The 22309-nt window shown below is 43.7% G+C and overlaps 1 protein-coding gene across 2 annotated transcripts in view; it reads right to left on the reverse strand.

The window, feature by feature from the left end:
• Nucleotides 1-801: 801 nt before the first annotated feature.
• The window catches only part of TUBGCP4 (tubulin gamma complex component 4), a 33407-nt gene continuing 11899 nt past the window's right edge, over nucleotides 802-22309 (reverse strand). Inside the window, exons 9-18 of one of the 2 annotated variants that reach the window (XM_075916976.2) lie at nucleotides 21213-21337; nucleotides 18499-18549; nucleotides 16941-17046; nucleotides 15891-15998; nucleotides 15116-15254; nucleotides 13679-13856; nucleotides 12118-12252; nucleotides 3702-3818; nucleotides 2972-3111; nucleotides 802-2168 (exon numbers count right to left, since the gene is read on the reverse strand). In XM_075916976.2, the coding sequence (XP_075773091.1) occupies nucleotides 2156-2168; nucleotides 2972-3111; nucleotides 3702-3818; nucleotides 12118-12252; nucleotides 13679-13856; nucleotides 15116-15254; nucleotides 15891-15998; nucleotides 16941-17046; nucleotides 18499-18549; nucleotides 21213-21337 (1112 nt within the window). In that variant the 3' untranslated portion in view covers nucleotides 802-2155. Of the gene's footprint in view, nucleotides 2169-2967; nucleotides 3112-3701; nucleotides 3819-12117; nucleotides 12253-13678; nucleotides 13857-15115; nucleotides 15255-15890; nucleotides 15999-16940; nucleotides 17047-18498; nucleotides 18550-21212; nucleotides 21338-22309 lie in introns of those variants that run through there. The other variant, XM_089782143.1, reaches the window with a different exon arrangement.

Genomic DNA, 22309 nt, shown 5'->3' on the forward strand with positions numbered 1-22309 from the left:
TCACCCAGCTCAAACCAAGTACATTCAGAAAACTTGTTCAGTGTAGAGCAAAAATGGTTTCATTCTATAGTGCCCCCATCTATCTTGCTGTTCTAGAAGAAACCAGAGCACTGTTTTACAGGGAGCCCTGTGGCCCTGAGCAAAACCATGCTTAGACCTAACCAGACCACCACCATTATCCCTCCTTTCTACATCATACACTGGGGCTACATCTACACTGGCATGATTTTGCGCAAGAACTCTTTTGCGGAAGAGTTCTTGTGCAAAAACTCTTTCAGAAAAGAGCGTCTACACGGGCATGTGCCTTTGCGCAAGAGATGTGCTTTTGCACAAGAACATCCATGCCAGTGTAGACGCTCTCTTGCGCAAGAAAGCTCTGATGGCCATTTTAGCCAGCAGGCTTTCTTGCGCAAGAAATTCATGTTGCCTGTCTACACTGGCCTCTTATGCAAGAACAATTGTGCAAGAGGGCTTATTCCTGAGCGGCAGCATCATAGTTCTTGCACAAGAAGCACTGATTTCACACATTAGAATGTCAGTGTTCTTGTGCAAGAACTCCCTGCTAGTGTAGACAGGCAGGTGCTTTTGCGCAAAATCATGCCACTGTAGACACAGCCAGAGACAATACATAGGAAAGGGTGGAGGCAGCACAGAAAGGACCAGTGAAATGGACTGGAAAGAAAAAAGGGAAGACCCTGAGTACATGCATAGCTTCCTACATTCCCCCACACTTTTGCCATAGAAAACCTGTCCTGTCTTCTGGATGTAAAAGAGACCCTATCTGGGATTATTTTGAAGAAATTTGTTCCAGGAGTAAAAAAAGGAAATTGTGTCAAGCACAAGCAGAGCAAGATGATGCAGGGCCTAGCTACAAGAATGAATCCTAAGGAAAACTGCTTATTGGGGGGAAAAAAATGATGTGGATTTGTCTGAAGCACAGTGTGGATCAACTTTGCAATGCATCATTTTTCAAGACTCTATGCTTTTAGTATAATAGATTTAATGAGTAAATTCCTAAGCTGTTTGTGTTGGATGTTCCTAGAAAAAAAATGGGTTAGTTTAGCTAATCCTTATAGCTTGTTTAATTAGTTAACTAGGTTTTAAATTATCACCCAAAGCTACAGTATGAGAAATCTAGAGTTGCCACTGTTAGCAACACTGTTACAAGCATAGTCTTAGCTTTGACAGTGGGAGCGGAGAAGATGAAAACGATGAAAACTAATTGTAGAAGTTTTGAGAACCTTGTACATTTAGTGTTTTGAGGATTTGTCTGTTAGAATTAATAACATTTGAAAATAAAAAAAATTCAAGGACAGCCGTCAGCCAGCAACTCAGGCGACTGTTGCAAATGTGAAACATTCATGTAACATTTAGTTTAATAAAATATATATGCTTTTATGTCTGTGATTTAGTTCTTACAATTCCTAATGTACTGCTGCTGCATCTGCACGTTGGACACAGGTAATGAGTTGTGCTATTTCTTAAAATAGAAATCAAGTTATCAAAAAATATCAAGTATACCCTCTTAGATGTTGTAAAATGCTGTACTGAGCTGTAAACTAACATTGTTTAGTGATCAGATTTACATTACTATATGAAGAAATGGGATGTCAGTGGGAAACTTGATTTTAAATTACTGATTTAAATCAATCCACCCTAGTCACACACCTGCTGATTTATTCAAATCTGAGGGCAACTGCGAAATGACTTCCTGTACAAACTGAACCCTATGCGCATACCATCTGATTCTTTCACAAACACAGGCATGTAGAAGAACACTTCTCTTTCTATGCTTCCTTTGTGGCAGAGAGAGAGGGGTAACTTTGTGCTCTTGTATTTCCTTTGGCAGGCAGGAGGGTAAACGTCACCCTAGGAGCAAAAGGATGATACAGAAATGCTGCAGCAGGAAGCTGTCCCTACCACTGTATTCAGTGAGTGGAATGGCTCCCTGCAGTCACCAGCAGCAATGAAACAGTCTCCCCATTAGTCTTTTCCAGAAGAGATGGATATCCTGGCAATAGCTGAAGTGTTTGACCAGGAAAATATAAATTCCCTAGGAATGCACCGATGGTCATGTGCACTCACTGCAGAGCCAGTTGTCTTTGCAATATCTTGCAGTGCTTTAGCTCTCAGCCACAAAAAAGGGTCTTGGTGTTCAAACCCCAAAACTGCAAGAGAGGAGGAAAGACACCATTAATCGCATACAGTGGGTTTCAAACTTTTTTTTCCCCTCATGACCCATTTGAAAAAAAATGATGCCCGTGACCCAGCATAATTGTGGGCTCTGATGAGGCTGAGGATTAGAGTTTTGAGGTGTGGAAGGGGCTCTGGACTGGGGCAAGAGGGGTGCTAAAGCAGGCTTTCTGCCTCTCCTGACACTGCAGACCATGCTGCAGCCCAGAAGCAGCCAGCTAGAGTGTGCAGAGTTCCTTTGTGTTCTCCCCCCACCTAGGGGCTGGACCTGCTGCTGGCTGCTTCTGGGGCACAGGGCAGTCTGCAGTGCCAGGGCAGCAGGTATACCCTCACTGATCACCTGCTCCCCCTGCAGCAATGAGACCCAGTGCTTGACATTCCATGACCCAGGACTGGGTCACGACCCATAGTTTGAAAGCCACAGGTCTAGGAAATTCCCTCCATGCAAGTTGGTAGATGGCTCTAATGATCAGTGAATGCCAAACAGTAAGCAGCCTGCAATGATCTCAAAGTCAGTGTACAGAGAGGAAGAGGTAGCTAGCAGGAGTGGTGCTAATCCAGATTCACTGGCCCTATCACCTGGCAGCACTTCAGTCCATGTAATGCTCATGTGAGCCTTTTCACTTAAGTATTTTGGGCCCAGGTGGAAAGTTAGAACCTCTTAATAAAAATCACTGAGAATTAGTTAACCCATTTTGTCCCAATAACCTTGGAAAGCAGAATTGCTGCTACCATCAAGCCTGATACCCTTTCAAGCTTCTGTACTGTGTATTCCTACCTGCCTAAGGTCCCGCCAGCCTGGGTGTAGTATTTGTTGTAGTCCAGGCGGAGCAGCAGCTGAGCCAAGTCAGAGTTTATCTGGTGGTTGCGAACGCTGGAGAGAATCTTGAAGAGGAGCGAGGACTGACGGCTGAAGCCCTGCAAATTACAGAAGGCCAGAACTAAAGGGTGTTAAAGCCACTGTGATTGTTTGGGCTGGGATGGAGGAGACAAAGCCAGAGACCTAAAGTGGTTTCCTTCCAGATGCAGGCAGTGATGCTGTGCCATCTCCACTGTAAAGTACGCTAGCTATGACTCCAATGATGTTCTAGTACTCGATACATCAGGGTGGAAGTATAGACCCTGACACACTCAAGTTGCTTTCCATAACTCCACAATCTGTCTGAGCCAATATAAATTTTATTGCAAACTTATTTGCTCACTCAGGTGAGTTAAGATTGCTGGCTGAAGCTCTGTACTAGCCACACAGCGAGAAGAGGGGCCTGGCCTAAACAATTTAACTAAACCTTGTTTTAATTTCAGTTTATCTTAAAACAAATTCCTGATCAACATAGGGAGGGGTCTCTTACTCCTAAATAAGGGCCCACACATGGATCTGCACTGGCTTTACTAAATTAATTTTAAAAATGTCAGTCAAGCCTAAATCCAAAATAAGTTCTGTCTATTTGTCATGTCCATGTATGTACACAGCAGGAAGGAGGAGAGGATCTGGCTGGGCAAAGACTTACCTTTACCAGGATGCTGAGCTGTGCGACTCCACGCTCATCCAATGGGCCCAAATTCTGACTGACCAGAGAGCAGAAACTGTGACAGAGATCCAGGATTTCATTCAGGCAATGGAAAACCTGCAGAGACAGTAAGTTTTAAAGCAATTTTAAAATTAGATGTAAAAAACACAGCCAATGCAGGCATTTTCCCACATTGGTTCACTGGGTCTTGCTTGACCTGACCACTGAAAAACAGCAGGAATGTCCTATGAGGACCCTCCCTCCTGAGTAACTTTTTCCACTTTAACTCTCCCTTTCCTTTTCCTAATGCTACGAACAGGACTGCTTTTACAATTAGGAAACTTCAGACCCATAATGTGGAATATTTTGGATCAAACATTTCTTATCAGGAAAGTTGATAATCTAAAAATCACACTAATGAGGCCAACGGGATTCAGCTGAAATGTAACCTAACATTTGAGATTTGTGTATAAATGAGATGTACTGCCACAAATTTAAAATGTGAGTGAAACAAGTTTGAAACAAACATTGTAGCAATAATAGCCTGAAAGATCGCCATGCAAGGTGAGAGAAACACAAAACAGCATAAATAGGGATGCTGACTTTTAACAATGTTAGAGACTTTAATGAATGTCTGCAAGATAAGTGGACACTATCCCTTTTACAGAAAAATACCAGGTGCTATCTATGAGGTTCCCTGCTAGGTAACCTAGCAAGGGCTAGTGATCTGAAGAAGACAAAAGGGAGACTAGAAACTTGGGCATGGATAAGCAAAATAAAATTCAGCTGGAGGAAAAGGCACAGGTGTTTTAAAACAATGTTTCTCGGTGTCTTGCTGTCTTTCGAGACAGTGTGGTACTTTTCTAGAAAATTTATTTTAGAGAAACAACTTAGCAGGCTCAAAGGGGTAACTGGGTGAAAGTTTGTGGCTTGTGATATCTCAGAGGTTAGGGTAGATGATCTAATGGTCTCATCTCACCTTAAATTCGGGGGAGGGGGGGAGGAGAGGAAGGAACAAGCAACTAATACCTTTACAGAAAAACAATCAAATCCAGATACTGAAAGCCAAGGAGAAACCTAGAATGTGTGTGTAAAATAGAACATGGCAGCAAAACAGGCCATGGCAATTTTGGCAGGGAAGGAAGCAAGAGGTCCCAGGCAATAAAGTGCCTGCTTTTCTAGATGAGGCTTTGTGTTGATCATACTTAGGATAGTACATAAGAACACTGTTTTACTATTTTCTGAATGGAAGTAATAGGGGCCCTATCATAGCAGAGGTTTAAAACTGACTCTACAAGGTGCTAGCTAGAAAATGTTTGTGAATGGTCTAATGTTTTAATGACTCATCCAATTGTTTGAGGTCAGTAACTAAGAAGCTGGCCTCTGTTTCAGACATGAGGAAAACACTGAGGCAGCGAACTGTAGGTGGGATTTAGACAGGCTGATAAGATAATTTGATTGGACAACTGAGCACTCACTTGGTATAGAATTAAGGTGTTGAAAACAAAGGTATTCAAGGCAGCCCAGATATGAAGACTGTTTAATTGCCTATGTACCAAAGCTAGCAGTTTTGATAATGAGAGAAGAATCAGAATTGTTTACATAGGAGCATAAAATAGATCTACCTGGTATTATTGAAACCCAGTGAGAGACTTACAAGATGAGAATGTTAGCATCACTGGTAATAACCGATTTAGGAAGTGCAGTGTAGGCAGGAGGCTAGAGGAGAAGGCACTCTGTCAAAAATGCAAACCACTGTCAATGACTCTGAAGCAAATGATATTGAATGCTGACAAAGTGTAATTATAGACTCACAGAACACTAGGACTGGAAGGGACCTCGAGAGACATCGAGTCCAGTCCCCTGCCCTAGTGGCAGGACCAAATACTGCCTAGACCATCCCTGATAGACATTTCTCTAACCTACTCTTAAATATCTCCAGAGACGGAGATTCCACAACCTCCCTAGGCAAATTTATTCCAGTGTTTGACTACCCTGACAGTTAGGAACTTTTTCCTAATGTCCAACCTAAACCTCCCTTGCTGCAGTTTAAGCCCATTGCTTCTTGTTCTATCCTCAGAGGCCGAGATGAACAAGTTCTCCCTCTTCCTTATGACACCCCTTTAGATATCTGAAAACGGCTATCGTGTCCCCCCTCAATCTTCTCTTTTCCAAACTAAACAAACCCAATTCTTTCAGCCTTCCTTCATAGGTCTTGTTCTCTAGACCTTTAATCATTCTTGTTGCTCTTCTCTGGACCCTCTCCAATTTCTCCACATCTTTCTTGAAATGTGGTGCCCAGAACTGGACACAAGACTCCACCTGAGGCCTAACTAGAGCAGAGTAGAGCGGGAGAATGACTTCTCATGTCTTGCTCACAACAGACCTGTTAATGCATCCCAGAATCATGTTTGCTTTATTTGCAACAGCATCACACTGCTGACTCATTCAGCTTGTGGTCCACTATAACCCCTAGATCCCTTTCTGCTATACTCCTCCCTAGACAGTCGCTTCCCATTCTGTGAGAGAGAAAATGGAGTATTAGTTGGTATCTGCTGCAGGATGACCATAGATACATTACCCTGGAGGACAGTCTCATACTACCATTATTAACCCTGAAATTCCTAAAATTATAAATAGCACCCAACACAGAAGAATTCTATTTTAGACCTCATGTTGCCGGAGAAACTAATCTCATATAAAATTTAGTGGTTACATAAATGCAAATCATGACGACAACACGATCATATTATTTGCACATAATAAAGTCTAAGCCAGATATATAAACACAACTTGGCACTTGAATAGAGCCAGTTTCATAAATCTGGACATAATCATGAGCCACATTAGATGAAAAGTTTTACACAAAAAAGAGGAATAAATGGAACTAAGAACACTTTCCTATAGACTCTGAAACCTACAAATGAGAAAAATATTACACTGAATTAAACCCCCTCTCCCCCCCGCCCCCCCCCCCCCACAATTGGCTTAGAGGGAAAGTGAAAGAAGGAATAAAAATATTGCAAATGGAAAAAAGGGGATGTTGAGAGAAATTAATATAAATTAGAAGCTAGGAACTGCAGAAAATTGGTAAGGGAAGCAAAAGAACGCAAGAACATAAGTATGACCAGCAGAGTCATGGTCTGTTGGTCCATTTCTAGCTGGAAATGGTAGAACTATCATAGAAGAAAAAGCAGAAAAATTAAATAGATATTTGTTTCATATTTGAGGCATGTCATCGGGAGGTATGCTGCCTACCAGGGCCCATATCAGAGACATTATGAAGGCATTGTTGAGGATTATCCAGCCCTCTGACTACTACCTCTATGTGGGCACTAACGATACTGTAAGGTGTGACACTGAGTAGATCAAGAGTGATTATAGGGCTCTGGGATCACGGGTGTAGGAGTCTGAAGCACAGGTGGCATTCTCAGTCTTTCCTGTCAAAGAGGGCTCAGGTAGAGACAGGTGCATCCTGAAGGTGAATGCCTAACTGCAAAGATGGTGTAGCCAGGAGGGCTTTGGCTTTCTCGATTACGGGATGCTATTCCAACAAGGACTGCTCAACAGGGATGTGGTTCACCTTTCAAGGAAAGAGAAGACCGTATTTAGAGGCAGACTGGCTCATCTAGTGAGGAAGCTTTAAATTAGGTTCAACGGGGACAGGTGACCAAAGCCCACAGGTAAATGAAGAACATGGAGACCTGGGAGATGGGTCGGAAGTGGGAGGGAGCATAGGCTATAATAGCAGAGAAAAAGGCGGAACAAGGCAGAACTGGGAGGCAAAGTCCAATCAGTATCTTAGATGCTGATATAAAAATGCAAGAAGCATGAGTAATAAACAGGAAGAACTGGAAGTGCTAACAAACACAATGGTGACATTGGTATCACAGAGACTTGGTAAGATAATACACACAATTGAAATATTGATATAGAAGGGTACAGCTTACTCAGAAAGGATAGGTGGGGAAAAAAGAGGGTGGCGTTGCCTTATATATTAAAAATGTATATACTTGGACTGAGATGGACATAGGACACAGATTTGTTGAGAGTCTCTGGATTAGGCTAAAAGCGGTAAAAAAACGAGTGATGTCATGCTAGGGGTCATCTATGGATAGAGAAGGCTTTTTTTAAACAACTAACAAACAATCCAAAGTGCAGGATTTGGTGGTGATGGGAGACTTCAACTATCCAGACATCTGTTGGGAAACTAGCATAGCAGGGCATAGACTGTCCAATAAGTTCTTGGACTGCATCAGAGACAATTTTATTTTAGAAGGTTGAAAAAGCTACTTGGCAAGGGCGGGGAAGCTATTCTAGATTTGATCTTAACAGAGAGGGAAGAGCTGGTTGAGAATTTGAAAATGGAAGGCAGGTTGGGTGAAAGTGATCATGAACTCAGAGATCTACCATTCCTTAGAATCATGAAGGGAGAACAGCAAACTAGAGACAATAGATTTCAGGAAGGCAGATTTTGGGAAGCTCAGAGCTGGTAGGCAAGACTAAGGGGAAAAACAACTGAAGAGAGATTTTTTTGAAAGGGACATTATTAAGGGCCCAAAAGCAAGCTATTCCTTTGCATAGGAAAGATATAGAGTATGGCAAATCCACCTTGGCTTAATCAAGAGATCTTGCATGATCTGTATATAGGGGCAAGATTAGAAAGGCAAAGGCACAAAATGAGCTCCAACTAGCTACAGACAAAGAATAACAAGAAGACATTCTATAAATATATTAGAAGCAAGAGGAAGACCAAGAACAGGGCAGGTCCATTGCTCAGCGAGGAGGGAGAAACAGTAACCAGAAATTTGGAAATGGCAGAGATGTCCCAGGAAAGATAATGGAGCAAGTAATTAAGGAATTCATCTGCAAGCACCTGGAAGATAATAGGGTGATAGGTAACAGGCAGCATGAATTTGTAAAGAACAAATCACGTTAAACCGATAGCATCCCTTTCTTTGATAGGATAACAAGTCTTGAGGATAAGGGAGAAGGAGTGGACGTGGCATACCTAGACTTTAGTAAGGCGTTTGATACAGTCTCACATGATCATCATATCAATAAACTAGGCAAATACAACTTAGATGGGGCTACTAGAAGGTGGCTGCATAGCTGGCTGGATAACCATTCTCAGAGAGTAGTTATTAATGGTTCACAATTTTGCTAGAAAGGAGTAACAAATGGGGTTCTGCAGGGGTCTGTTTTGGGACTGGTTCTGTTCAATATCTTAATCAACAATTTGGTTATTGGCCTAGAGAGTACGCTTATTAAGTTTGCAGATGATACCAAGCTGGGAGGGGTTGCAGCTGCTTTAGGGGATAGGATTATAATTCAAAAGGATCTGCACAAACTGGAGAACTGGTCTGAGGTAAATAGGATGAAGTTTAATAAGGACAAATGCAAAGTGCTCCACTTAGGAAGGAACAATCCATTTCATACATACAGAATGGGAAGTGACTGTCCAGGAAGGAATACTGCTGAAAGGGATCTAGGGGTTGTGAAAGCAGGCTCTTTGCTGGCCAGGCCTCTCGTGCGTATTGCCATCCAAGCAAAAGGTCAACTTCCCCTTGATGAAAACCCTTACACTATGTAACTTAAAGATCAGCGATGAACAGGAACCAAAACCAGACCCGTAAAGTTCGTGCTGGTTGTGCTGACTGTGCCATGCCCGATAAGGCAGAAAAGGAAAAACAGGAAACCATCTCACCCCCTTACCCCTGTCACTTAGCAGACAGGGTCTGCTAGCCTATCACAAAAAGCGCGCAAAAGCTTTCTCTATAAAACAGCTTCCCCTCCTGTATCAAATTGAGGAATCCCGAATAAACATTGGATGGCGGAATATGAGCCAGGTCCGAGGACTGATCACCTGAGGGCCACCTCCCGCTCACCGAACCAAACGAGTTCCTGTAGAGCGTAACGTATACCAAACATCAAATATGCTGTTGTTGTAGGTTGTGTGTCTGTTAAATGTAAGTATTGTAATCTGAAATTGTTTAGAGGTATTAAGTAGTAGTGTTAAAAGTTTTAGATAAATGATTAGTCTTATAAGTAAGACTGATGTAAATGTAACTGTTAATAATCCCTAGTCCCTTGTTAACAACTATTGGGATTTAGAGAAACCTCAAAGAATTTTCTTCACTGTATTGCATTTTGCTTATTGGACATTCTAATAATTATTTAGTGCCTACATATGTAAAATTGATAAAATCATAATTTATACGTAGAAGCCCTTTAATAAAAGTTTAAAAGATATTTAGTAATAGTTTGCCTGTTTCTGCGCCTCCCTGGGACTAGCCACATTTCCGAACCTTTTACTTTAAACCACAGGGGTCATAGTGGACCACAAGCTAAATGAGTCAATAGTGTGATGCTGTTGCAAAAAAAGCAAGTATGAACCTGGGATGAATTAACAGGAGTGTAATGAGCAAGACACAAGAAGTCATTCTTCTGCTCTATTCTGCGCTGATCAGGCCTCAATTGAAATATTGTGTCCAGTTTTGGGCACCACAAGAATGATGTGGAGAAGGTCTAGAGAAGAGCAACAAGAATGATTACTGCTCTAGAGAACTTGAGCTATGAGGGAAGACTGAAAGAACTGAACTTGTTGAGTTTGGAAAGGAGAAGACAGAGGGGACATGAGAGCCATTTTCAGGTATCTAAAAGGGTGTCATAAGGAGGAGGGAGAAAAATTGTTCTCCTTGGCCTCTGGAGAAAGAACAAGAAGCAATGGGCTTAAACTGCAGCAAGGGAAGTTTGGACATTGGGAAAAACTTCCTAACTGTCAGGGAGATTTAACACTGGAATAAATTGCCCAGGGAGGTTGTGGAATCTCCATCACTGGAGATATTTAACAGCAGGCTAGACAGACGTCTATCAGAGATGGTGTAGATGGTGCTGGGTCCTGCTGCGAGGGCAGAGGACTGGACTCGATGACCTTTTGAAGTCCCGTCCAGTTCTATGATTCTGTGAAAAGGCAGATAATGTTGTCATGTCACATGGTGGTGATTAAATATTTTCCATTCTAACAGTAATTCAGGAGGATATTAGTATCTGCTGTTTAAGTAATTTTTAATAAATAGGTCCAGATTTAAAAAACAAAGCTCTTAACTTGCAGTTATGGTAACTGATGAATTCTCTGGGCCATTAATTTTGATTTAAGTCTTAGGGACACTGAGATGGTTCCAGAGGACAAGAAGAAAGTTCATGGGTCAGTATTTATAGAGAGTAAATGGGATGACTTGAGCAATAGGTCTTTCAGCCGGATATTGATTCTGGGCAAAATATCGGAATGGTTGTTAAGGGACTCTTAATAAAAAGAATTATAGGAGGGCAATACAATTAGTGTCAGTCAACATGGGTTCATTGGAAATAAATTCTGCCAATCTAATTTGGGGTACGTCTAGACTACCGCGTTTTGTCGACGGAAGTTTTGTTGACAGATACTGTCGACAAAACTTCCGTCGACAATTTGCGTCCAGACACATGGAGTTCTGTCAACAAAGCAAGCCGCTTTGTCGACAGAACTCCGTAGTCTGGACGCAAGGTTACAGGCAATAACACCTTCTGTCGACAGAACTCTGTCGACAGAAGGTGTTTTGCCTCGTAAAATGAGGTATACCAGCGTCGACAAAACCGCGGAGTTCTGTCGACGTTATGTCGACAGAACTCCGCGGTAGTGTAGACGCTGGTATTGTTTTGTCGACAAAAGTCCACTTTTGTCGACAAAACTAGGTAGTCTAGACACACCCTTGGTATGGTTTTTTAGATAAGTTTAATTACATCAACACTATATTATCAAGGCAGTTGATGTGTTACTGTGGAACAAGTGGTTAAAAAACCCCAAAAGATAAAATCAACCCTGCACACATTATATTGATTAAAAACTGGCTAACTGAACAGGGAATAATAATGAACCAGATACATTTCCAGTGCTGCTCTGCAGGAATTGGTTCTTAGAACTACCCTGTAACAATTTTATAAGTCACCATTCTAAAAGAAAAACTGAGTTTGTAGATGATAAAGACAGGGAGTGATAAATAAGAGGACAGATCACTGATCGGGATTTCCATATCATGGTAAGACTTGATGCAAGCAAATAAGCATTTCAATGTGGTGAAATGCAAACGTGTACATCTAGGAATAACGAGCATAGGCCAATTTACACAGTAGGAGGGTCTACCCTGAGAAGCTTGATTCTGAATGATTTTGAGGGATGAGTGCATATTGAATAAGCAAATGAACATGAGCTCTGTGTAATGCAAGGGCCAGAACCAGCTAGTGTAATCATTTTATGAACAGGGGAATATTGACATATGAATATGGAAAAATGTTACTGATATGTCCTATCCATTCACAATGGAATATAAACCTACTAGGGTGCCTTGTGGAACAGAATTAGAGAGCAAAAACTACTTACAGGTTTGAGCAGGATAAAGGATTGAGCCAACAGATTACTTAGGAAATGATCATGAGCCAATCGGATGCTCTCAAAATCCCGTGTGGAGTTTATCTGTAGCAGAAGCTGTGAGAACTGAGACTCCAGCACATCCACCTGATAGGCAGGTAAAGAAATCTCATTAGCACTGCTCTTCCTTACCTGTTGGGAGCAATTTCATCTCTGCCTAGCCTCCTCAATTTGCCTGCAGCATGACCTAGAGAAACCCCCCACAAGTGCCCTATCCCAGATGAGTCACCTTATCTAGGGTCTGATTTACTTGTTAGACCTTGTCAAAAATTGTCCATTTTCTGTCCTCCCCATCATTCCTCTGCCTTGACATTTCTAAACCAGTTAAAATTCTTACAACTTTTAAATCCTGTTAAATATATTTAATTTAAAAAAAAATTCTCACCCACTTTTTTCCTCCGGGGAAATCATGAAACACTGGATTCTAAAGCAGGGTTAGCAATTTATTTTCTCAGTCTTTTAGTTAATCACGTAACATTTCAAGAGAGTCACAAAGTTAATTTGCTCCTTTGTGGCTTTTGCCCAAATTCTGGAAGCTAACTGAGTCCTATACTGTTGTCATTAGCAGTTCCCATCTCTGCATTCAAGAGGCACAGAGACTGCCCAATTAAGCTAACTGGAGAGGATACCAGATACGAGGTTGGGGAAATTAAATATTTTTTCATTTTATCTCTTGAGTGGAGGGTTCATAGTCATTTTCTTTTAATGTTCATGAGAATTTTTATGTAGTTATATTTAACAACAAAAAAACCCCAAATACCCCAACAAGAAACTCCCCCTTTAATTTCACAAGCGCCAGGGTGATTTTTAAGAGCAAATAGTCTCACAAAAATCTGGCACTAGAAATTAAACGTTTACCCTTTGAAAACAGCAGTTTCAAACTCAGATGTTTAAAGCAGTTGTTTTCAACCTTTGCAGACCCCTAAAAAATTTGGTGTTATGCCCCTCTGAAACTCTTTGTGGACCATCAAGGGTCCACAGATAATAGATTGAAAGCTATTACTCTGTGGTAACACAGTCTACTGAACCCTCAGACAGTCTCTAACCCTCAAGGTCCATGAACGACATGTTGAAAACCACTGGTTTACAACACTTTCTAATAATGCTCGAAACGGCAGCCACTAAACTCAGGAGGCTGCTGAATTTAGAGGAGAGAAAGGCAGGGTCCATCCACCACCATCCTGGCTAGCTGTGAACACTAGGTATCACTGGAAAGCTGGAATTCTTGCATAGCATTAAATGACTGTGCTGCTGGCTCATAAGACTGCGAACTTTGATGGCTTCTGGTCCCTCAGCTCAGCAGTTCTGCTCTGGCACCAGTCCAGGAACTAGTAGCTCTTGCTTTGCACTTTTTAGTTCTTGCTCTCCACCCTTTTCTATGTACTACAGCAAACTCCCCAGGAAATAATCTAAGTCTTGCTGTAGAGGACTTAGGTGCCTGCTCAGTGCCTCCCCTTCTTTTCCCTCTTCCTGCTTGTCCGCCTAAAGGACACGTCCTTTTCTGCACCCCGACCTGCAGATAGTACTGAAGATTATCCACAAGGAAGGCCATGTGATCCCTCAGACGCCACTTGATGGCATCAGTTCTGTTGGACTTCAGGTGCTTGCGCTGCATCTGGAGAGCCCAGCAGTGCTGCAGCTCAGCTTGGACCCTCCGCACACTCAGCAGATATTTGAATACAACGTTGTATCTGCAGCCAAAACAAGTATCAACCAGTCAAGATGTACAAAGGCTTTCCTGGAGCCCACATCCCGTACCAGACAAAGACATGAGACAAAAAGCAGGAGAGCCGCACAGCAATGAGCAGAGCAGGTAAGGGCATTACCTATCCCTGTACCTAGAAATGCTCTGTCTCCTTAATGGAGATAAACTCATGGTGTAGCCAAGAATAAAAAGTATCAGCTATATTGAGGGTAGAGTATCAGTGTTGTAACCCAAAGCCTACTGACCTCAGGTCATTAATAGATAGCTTAGTCAAACAGGGCCTCAGGCTTAGAAATAGGCTAACATGAGTAACTAATAGATGAGTGACCCTGTGTCACAAGGTGGAGCAGTCACAGGAACAGCAGTGTTAACCACTGACATTGCAATTTAAAGCTGGTTCCAGTATTGTAGGGATTTCTGAAGCTGTAGGGTATCAGTACAATGCTACCCACAAGTTGTTACAGTGACTGAGGAATGTAAATGGGTACAAAGGGAGCTAATGAGTTAGCCTACAGAAAACAGGACACCCCACATTTAGAGGAGTGTGGAAACGAGAGAGAGATATATGAAGCCTTTGTAAATGTGTATGAATTTGAGTGGGCCTCAGCCTTACGCATTATAAAAGCTGTATCTCAGCCTGGGTACTATGGGAGATACCACAACACTACCCACTGATGGGGAAAGGGAGATCATAATGGACACTCCACGGTTCCCTGCTGTTACGGGGATAAACACTTTTCCCTCTACCCGCTGCTGTGTTTCCGAGTTTGTGGTGCTGTTTAGTGGATTTGTAATCCTGGTATTTGTGCTAACTTGCAGTAATTTCTCATGTACACAAGCTCTCACACACTAATGGTACAGTGTGTAACCTTCCTGAGGATCTATTACTCAGGAGACTGAACCCTGAGTGATATCAACCACTGGGGTCTAAGATTAATCATTACACCAATCAGATGACAGCAGTTTTCTGTTAGTGTTTGGCAAGAGTTTCACCATGAGGAAGAAGGACTAGAGCTGTAGATGGACAGATTTTTGGAGGGAGAAGCAAATCTAGCAGTATTTTACTGCACTTGCCCTGACATCAGCAACAAGTGGCCATAATGTAAGGAAGGTGTACAGAGTAATTTGGAGAGCAGAAAGAGGCAATGTAGCCTACATTCACTGTGAAGGACAGAGAATAAATTGCATGCCTGAAGCTTCAGAGGCTAGATGCCTACAGTGAACAGACAAGGATCTGGTACTTACTTCTCCAAGACAGCAGGAGTGAAGAGGATGTGCAGTGGCCACTGCACTTTATAAGACAGACCCAGAGCTGCCCAACCAGATGTGGGGGCTTCACGGGGAGATAACTCCCGGGAAGGTCCTTCACGAGCCTGGGAAGCATCTGGAAAAGAATGGAATTGCTGAACCTTAACCCAGGTGTAGCTTCTAGTGGGGAGAAGACATAACTGGTAAGAAACGAAAGGAGAGAAGGACTGAGAGTACATAGACACGGAGGGCTAAAGTAAAACATGAAAGGAGAGAAGGACAGAGTACATCGACATGGAGGGCTAAAGTTGAGTTGAGAGACGCAATTTCAGCTACGTTGTGTAGCTGAAGTCGAAGTAGCTTAATTCAGCTTTAGGTGTTGTCTACACAGCAGGAAGTGTAAGGAAGAACACTCTTCCTTCGACTTCCCTTACTCCTTGTGAAATGAGGGTTACAGAGGTCGGAGTAAGAAGCCCGTTATTTTGAAATTATTTTGAAAAAACACCCAGGTTTATTATGTACTCTTATTTCAAAGTAACATGAATTATTTAGAAATAAGTGTGCAGTGTAGACATAGCCTAAATGAGAGGCAGCAACAGGGCCTCCAAAAGTACAATGTGGTGTGGAGAAGGAAAGGGAAACTTCTGAGTCATGAAGGCCAAAGAGGACATGCAGCATTTATATTTAATTGCAAAAGTCTGCAGTATGAATGGAGACAGTGAAGCCAGAACTGCTACCTCCCTGCCCCCAGCAAGCAGACTCGAGTCCATACCTTTATGCTCCTTTCCATGATACTCAATGGTAAGGTGGAGCAAAGGAAGAAGGTTATCATCATCTAGCAACACCTTGTGAGCAGACTGCTGGAAAGCAACATTGACATCTGATAGGGGAAGAAGAATCAATGTCAACAAGAGCATCAACGTGCAAACGACGTCAGTCACAGAGTTATTGCGGAGGCTAGAGGCGGAGAATTCTAAGTCCATAGCAGCTCATGTTGGATTCAAAGGCAGTGTTCTAAATTGCCCCATTAGGGATGTGAATGGTTAACCGGAAAGCCTCACCTTTAACAGCACCCTAAATGAGTGAGGCTAATTGTTTTAACTGGTGGGGGCTAGAGCAGCCCCCTAGTCTCTGGCAGCCAGGCTCCTGTGGGCCCACCATGGGCAGGAGGCTGCTCTAGTCCAGCCAGAGCAGTGTCTGTCTGCAGGAGCAGGGGTTGGTCCAGGTCTCCTCTCCCCCCCTCCCTTAATCAGTTAACTAATTAAGCAAGATTTTACATTCCTAGTTCTCATGTGTTTCAATGATTCCTGCTTGAGCTTTGGAACTCTGACCTGTCCTACAAGAGATACCTGACAGAGTCAGCAAGAGATGGCCATAACTATTCTGTAGGACATTGCAGTTTGGCAACTTGCATCTCATTGGCTCTAGGAATAAAAGGGGTGCTTTTGCATGCCAAGATAGCAGCTTTTTCTTTCCCATGGCACTACCCAGATGTGCCCTGCTCATGTTTACAAAGTAATTTACCAAATTACTCAGCAATCGTTTGATGAATGAACACAATTTTAGATTCCATTTAGTAGATCTTACTCCTTGGACAGCACAGGATTGCTCTCTACAGCATGCTGTCACTACACCTGTTTAGCTCTGATGTCCTGGAGCCTAGCCAGAGTAATGTTAAGACAGCTGCATGCTACAATGGGAAAATACAGGTTCATCCTTTCTGGTTGCTCAAGAAATTGAACTATACTGGGCAGGGCTTGCTGTCCTCTTGCCGCAGTGGGCAGAGTGAGCAAGTCTTGGCAACTGAATAATGAGTACTCACCATGTTCAGTTACAGCTGTGGGTGGGGTTTTTAACATGTGCTGTGCAGTGTCTATGAAGGCCTGGAACAATTCTCCTCTCCCCAGTAGATAAAAATCCTTAATAATCTGTGAAGAAAAGCTTTTAAATGCAAAATTCTAAAGAACTGAACAAATTCTAAAACGCCGCTTCCTTTTCCTGGTTTGTATTGCCTGCTTTTGTTACTGGACAGGCTACAGTTTGTATAATCCTAAAGAGCCTTGTACAACTTGCATCTCCATAGCAGGATTTCTGGATTTGGAAAGAATCCATCTTAAGGCCCAAAGGCCTGTTATGCTCTGCCATCTCTCCAAGAAACAGACGGCAAAACACACACTTAGGTGAATCTTAGAGAAGGACTGATATAGAAACTAGACACGTGATCTTAATGAATTTACTATAAGGTGAGGACACGGCTAATTGAAAGAGTACACTCAAAGTAGTTAGCAACAGTTTACTGTCAAACTGGGAGGACATATCTACTGGAGTTCTACAAGGTTCACTCTTGGATCTGGAACTCTTCAATATTTTCATTAATGGTTTGGACAATGGAGAGGAGAGTTTAGTTATAAAAGTTACTGATGACACCACAGTGGGAGTGTGTGCAAACACTTTGGGAGGACAGGGTTAGAATCCCAAACAAAACTGACAAATTAGAGAATTGGTATAAAATTAACAATGATATTCAATAAATATTTGTGCAAAGTACTGCACTTAGGAAGGAAAAACTGAATGCACAGCTATGAAATCGGAACTAACTAGCTAGGTGATAATATTGCCCAAAAGAATATTGCTGGAATTGCAGTGGATCACAAACTGAACAGAACCAATGTGATGCAGTTGGGAAAAAGGCAGATATAGCTGGGGTGTATAAACAGGAGTGTCGTGAGTTATGGGAGAATTGTCTTGCTCTGTCTGACACTGGTGAGGCCTCAACTGGAACACTGTGTCTGGTTCTGGGGAGCATACTTCAGGACAGATGTGGAAAAATTTAAGAGAAGTCAGGACAGCAATAAAAATGATAAAAGGTTAAATCTGATCTATAAGGCAAAATTTAAAAAACTGGCCAAGTTTAGTTTTGAGAAAAGAAGATGGGGTGGGGTGGATGGGGATCTAATAACAGGCTTTAGATACATTAAGGCAGTTTATAAAATGGATGGTGATCAACTATTCATGTCCACTGAAGGTAGAACAAGAAGTAAATGGCATTAATCTGAATTAAGAGAGGAGGAATATTCTTCTCGCCATTATAATGGAATAGGCTTCCCAGGGAAGTGGTGAAATTCCCATCATAGGAGCTTTTTAAGAACAGGTTAGACAAATCTGTCAAGAATGACCCAGGTTTACTTGGTCCTACTTCAGAGCAGAGGGCAGCATTTGGTGACTTTAGAGGCCCTTCCCAAGCCTTACAGTTCTCTAATTCTTTGCTTCCATTGGACAAATAACAGCTTTGTCCAATGGAAGCAAACAGAAAAGAGTGATACTGGATTGAAAAGAACTAATTTAAGAAACTCTCAAATTTTTTTCAGAGAAATGGTTACCTTCAGTTGTCCTAGTAAATCTGATTCTTCTACCATCAGCTTCCATAGGTGCTAAGGAGAAACCAGAACATGCTTATGAGAACCTTGCACTCCAAACTCAGTGTACGTGAGTGGGTTTGGTTAATGGGAACATTAGCTACCACACTCGCAATGCAGTAATTCCTCATTTAACGCGGTAGATAAGTTTCAGAAAATGTTCGTGCTAAGTGAAAACGTGTTATGCGGAGTCAATTTTCCCATTGAAAATAATGGAAAAGGTGGGGGTTGTGTTTCAAGCGCACGTGCACTCGCAGCTCCAGCCTGCACTTGTTAGCAGCTGGGACCGGGACCTAAGGTTGCGGGAGAAAGGAGACTGGGTTATAGCAGGGAGAGGAGGTGTTTGGCTCTGGGGAAGGGAAGGGAAGTATAGGGGAGGGGGCTTGGGCCTTGCAGCTGGCAGCTGGGTTTCCCCAGCTGGCCGCTGGGTTTCCCCAGCTGGCCGGTCGCTGGCTGCTGCGCGGGGCTTCCCCTGCAAAGCGGTGGAAGTTCGCTGCTCACCGTGCCGTTCCGTTCCCCAGCGACCCCTCCTTGCTGGACACAAGGCATCCAGCCAGAGGGGGTCACCAGGGAACGACGCAGCGAACCTCTGCCACTTTGCAGGGAGGCAGGGGAAGCCCCATGCAGCTGCTGGCAACTGGCCAGCCGGTAGGGGAAATCGTATTATTGCGGTTCATGTTGTTCAAAAAATGTTCCCTAAAAAAAAAAATCATGCTATCGCAAAAACGTGTTAAGCGAGGAATTACTGTACCCGGGAGATAAGCACGGTAAGAAAAAAGCCTACATATAACTGAATCCATCTAATACCTGGGCAAAATAGGAAGAGGGAACATCCTTTTGCTGGTAGTCCATGTTACTAATTAATGACCCCACTAAATCACATCAGCATGATTACCTCCAGCAGCTAACAGCAAACAGGGTTTCTTAAAGATCAGTCAAATACAAGTAGCTATTATAAAACTGTAATGGAGTCAAATTCTGTTTCCAAACCAATTCCATCCCTCCTCCTAGGAAATGTTTGATTCCCACCTACTTTCCTCAGGGGGATGGCTCGGGTAAATATGCAGGACAAGCATTATTCCTTTGAGGTTCCCATTGATCGGGACTCTACTGACAAGCTTTATAATTAACAGACAAAACTTCATTAAAGTTGCTGCTTATGGTGTTTTGGACTAACTCTCCTAGAAACTGTCAAAGCCCTTTTCTCCAGCATGCTGGGGGAACAATGGTGCTAGTAAATTAAAAATGCCAGTTAACTAAGGAGAGATTTGAGATGTGGGGTGGGGGTGCAGGGCATGGGCAGAGGGGTTGGTTCCAGCAGGGGTTTGGAACATGGGAGCTCAGGGTGTTGGATGGGGATGGTGGCTTACTGCCACCAGTCCACACAAGCAGCTCCCCATCTCTGATGCTCTTGACAAAGGCATGGCCAGGCTGCTCTCCTGCAAGCAGGCACACTGCCTCTGTCTGCAGGTGCCGCTTCCCACAGCTCCCATTGGCTGCGATTCCTAGCTAATGGGCTAGCAGCTGCAGAGTCAGCACTGGGGGAAGAGGGCATGGAGGCAGCATGCTTGCAGAGCCACCTGGCCAAACCTCCACCAGCAACAGCAGGGACAGGAAGTCACTTGTGGGAGCTGCCGGAGGTGAGTGCACCCTATCCGACATCCCAAACTTCTCCTGTTTCCCAACCCTTGCCTCAAGCCCCCTCCTGGGCAAACTCTCACATGCCCTGGGCTCCTGCCAGTCCCACACCAACCTGTGTGTGCAAATCAGAAATGCCAGGTTATTGAATTTGCTGGTTGGTGACATGCCAGATAAAAGGGCTTTTACTATATGCACATTTTAACTTACAGGAATGAAAACAAAGGAGGGTAGATTAAAGGTTCAAATACTCATTTTTTATATAATCTGGTAAATAAATACGAGTACACCACCATAATGCAGATTCAACAAACATAGCACTAGCTTTACCCTCTGGCACTAGTTTTAGAAATCAAAATCTTCTGAAGTCTGTGGACAGTAACTCCTTTTATGTCCTCCCATGACAAATAAGCAATAGTTGCCTATTAATTTCCTTGTCTCACTAAAAATCGAGACAACGTAGTCTTTAGAGCCCTGTAAAACCTCCAGCTCCACGGCCTGCTCCTTCCACACACCTGTTCACCTCATGAGCTCTTCCCCAGCAGCTCACTAGGTCTGCATGTTGACACGTCCTGTCTGGTAGATCCAAGGAAAGCTCTAGTGGCTCATCAGCCACCAAGGTGTAGGGGGCCTCAGCACCATGTCCCCAGAAAGGTGGAAGGGGCAGGGCTGAGGGCAGCCAGCCTTCAGTGCCACCCAGAGCACAGCACAGAGACCTCCGCCCAGCCCAGCCCTCAGAGCCATGTGGAGTGGTGCTCCTGTGGAATTTCAAAGGGGGCCAGAGCTCCTAACTGCTGCAGTAGCAGCAGCAGCCACCATGAGCTTCAGGCTCCTTTGAAACATCAGACCCCTGTACAATTGCCCCCTGCGTCTCCCCTTCCTGGTCAGCAGGCGTGGGGCTCGTACTTCTCTCAACTTTCCTTGCCTAGTCAGGATTCCCTCCAGCGCATTCCCTCCCAAGATGTGGTCCGCAAAGGGAGAGGCACAGGACTCAAGTGTTTAAACGCCTGGCCGGAGTTGTGGCCCCAATGGAGGATTACCTCAGCAACTGTGCTCCGAATCCAGTCCACTACAGCCTCAAAGTCCACCAGACTAAATAGTGGCTGCTGCTTGAGGCGGTGTAGCTCTGCAGCGAAAGTGTCTTCCTGGTTCTTCAAGATGGAGCCTACCCAGGAAAGAGAAGAGCATCTGGACTAAAGTAAAAACAGTAAGATACTTTGCAGGTAAGCACCTGATAAACAGTCTTTGCCGAGGAAGGATGTATGTTTGGAACACAATGCCAGCTCTTCATGCCCCAGTCACTGTCACATTGAACAACACATACTTACTTACCTGCAGCTCTAGGCCATCTAGTAAGGGGAGCATTTCCAGAGAGAACTACTTGTCTCAACAGCAAACAAGTGGCTACTCCACAAGAAATGAGGTTTCCTGCTAGTTCCATCCCAATCCAGGACTCGGACCAGATTTTTTGATCAACTAAACCAGGGGTGGGGAACCTCAGGCTCGGGTCTGGATGCGGCCCCTGGCTTGACTGGATCCAGCCTCCAAGGCTCAGCCCCCAGCAGTGGGGAGCTGGTGCTTCAGCCCTACACCTTGCTGCTCCACTGCAGGGCTGGAGCACACAATCTACTAGGCTGCCTCCCCCACCCCAGGTTCCGGTGCATGAAGGGAGTATCTTTTTCCTGCTTAGTCAGGGGTTATGTCAGTGAGGATCTCCCCCCCTCTTGTGTGCAGCCCCCAACTGATTTTTCTGTGGGTCAGTGGTCCCCAAACCATAAAAGATTCCCCACCCCTGAACTAAACCCAAGTCCTCCTCATCAGGGAAACTGTTAAATGTTTTTAGCCTTAACTACACACAAACATTGAATGAAGCACCCATAGAAGAATGCATCCTCACTAGTCATCTTCCCCTTGCCTAAGGCTTGAGACTACACTGCACTTCCCCATAACCGGCTGAGATGCAAGCTGTCATCTTGGTCAGCTCAGCAGGGACAACCGTCTCAGCTGGCAGACCTTAGCCTGCTGGCTGCACTTCCCATTCTGCTCCTGCCTCCACACCAGGCCCTTGGGAAGTGGCCCCCCACAGAATCATTGCTTCCCCAACAGTTGCCTGGTAAGTTTTTGCACATGGATGTGA

This window comes from Pelodiscus sinensis, chromosome 14, assembly GCF_052426305.1.
Source record: "Pelodiscus sinensis isolate ZL-2025 chromosome 14, ASM5242630v1, whole genome shotgun sequence".
In the NCBI taxonomy this organism is placed as follows: domain Eukaryota; kingdom Metazoa; phylum Chordata; order Testudines; family Trionychidae; genus Pelodiscus; species Pelodiscus sinensis.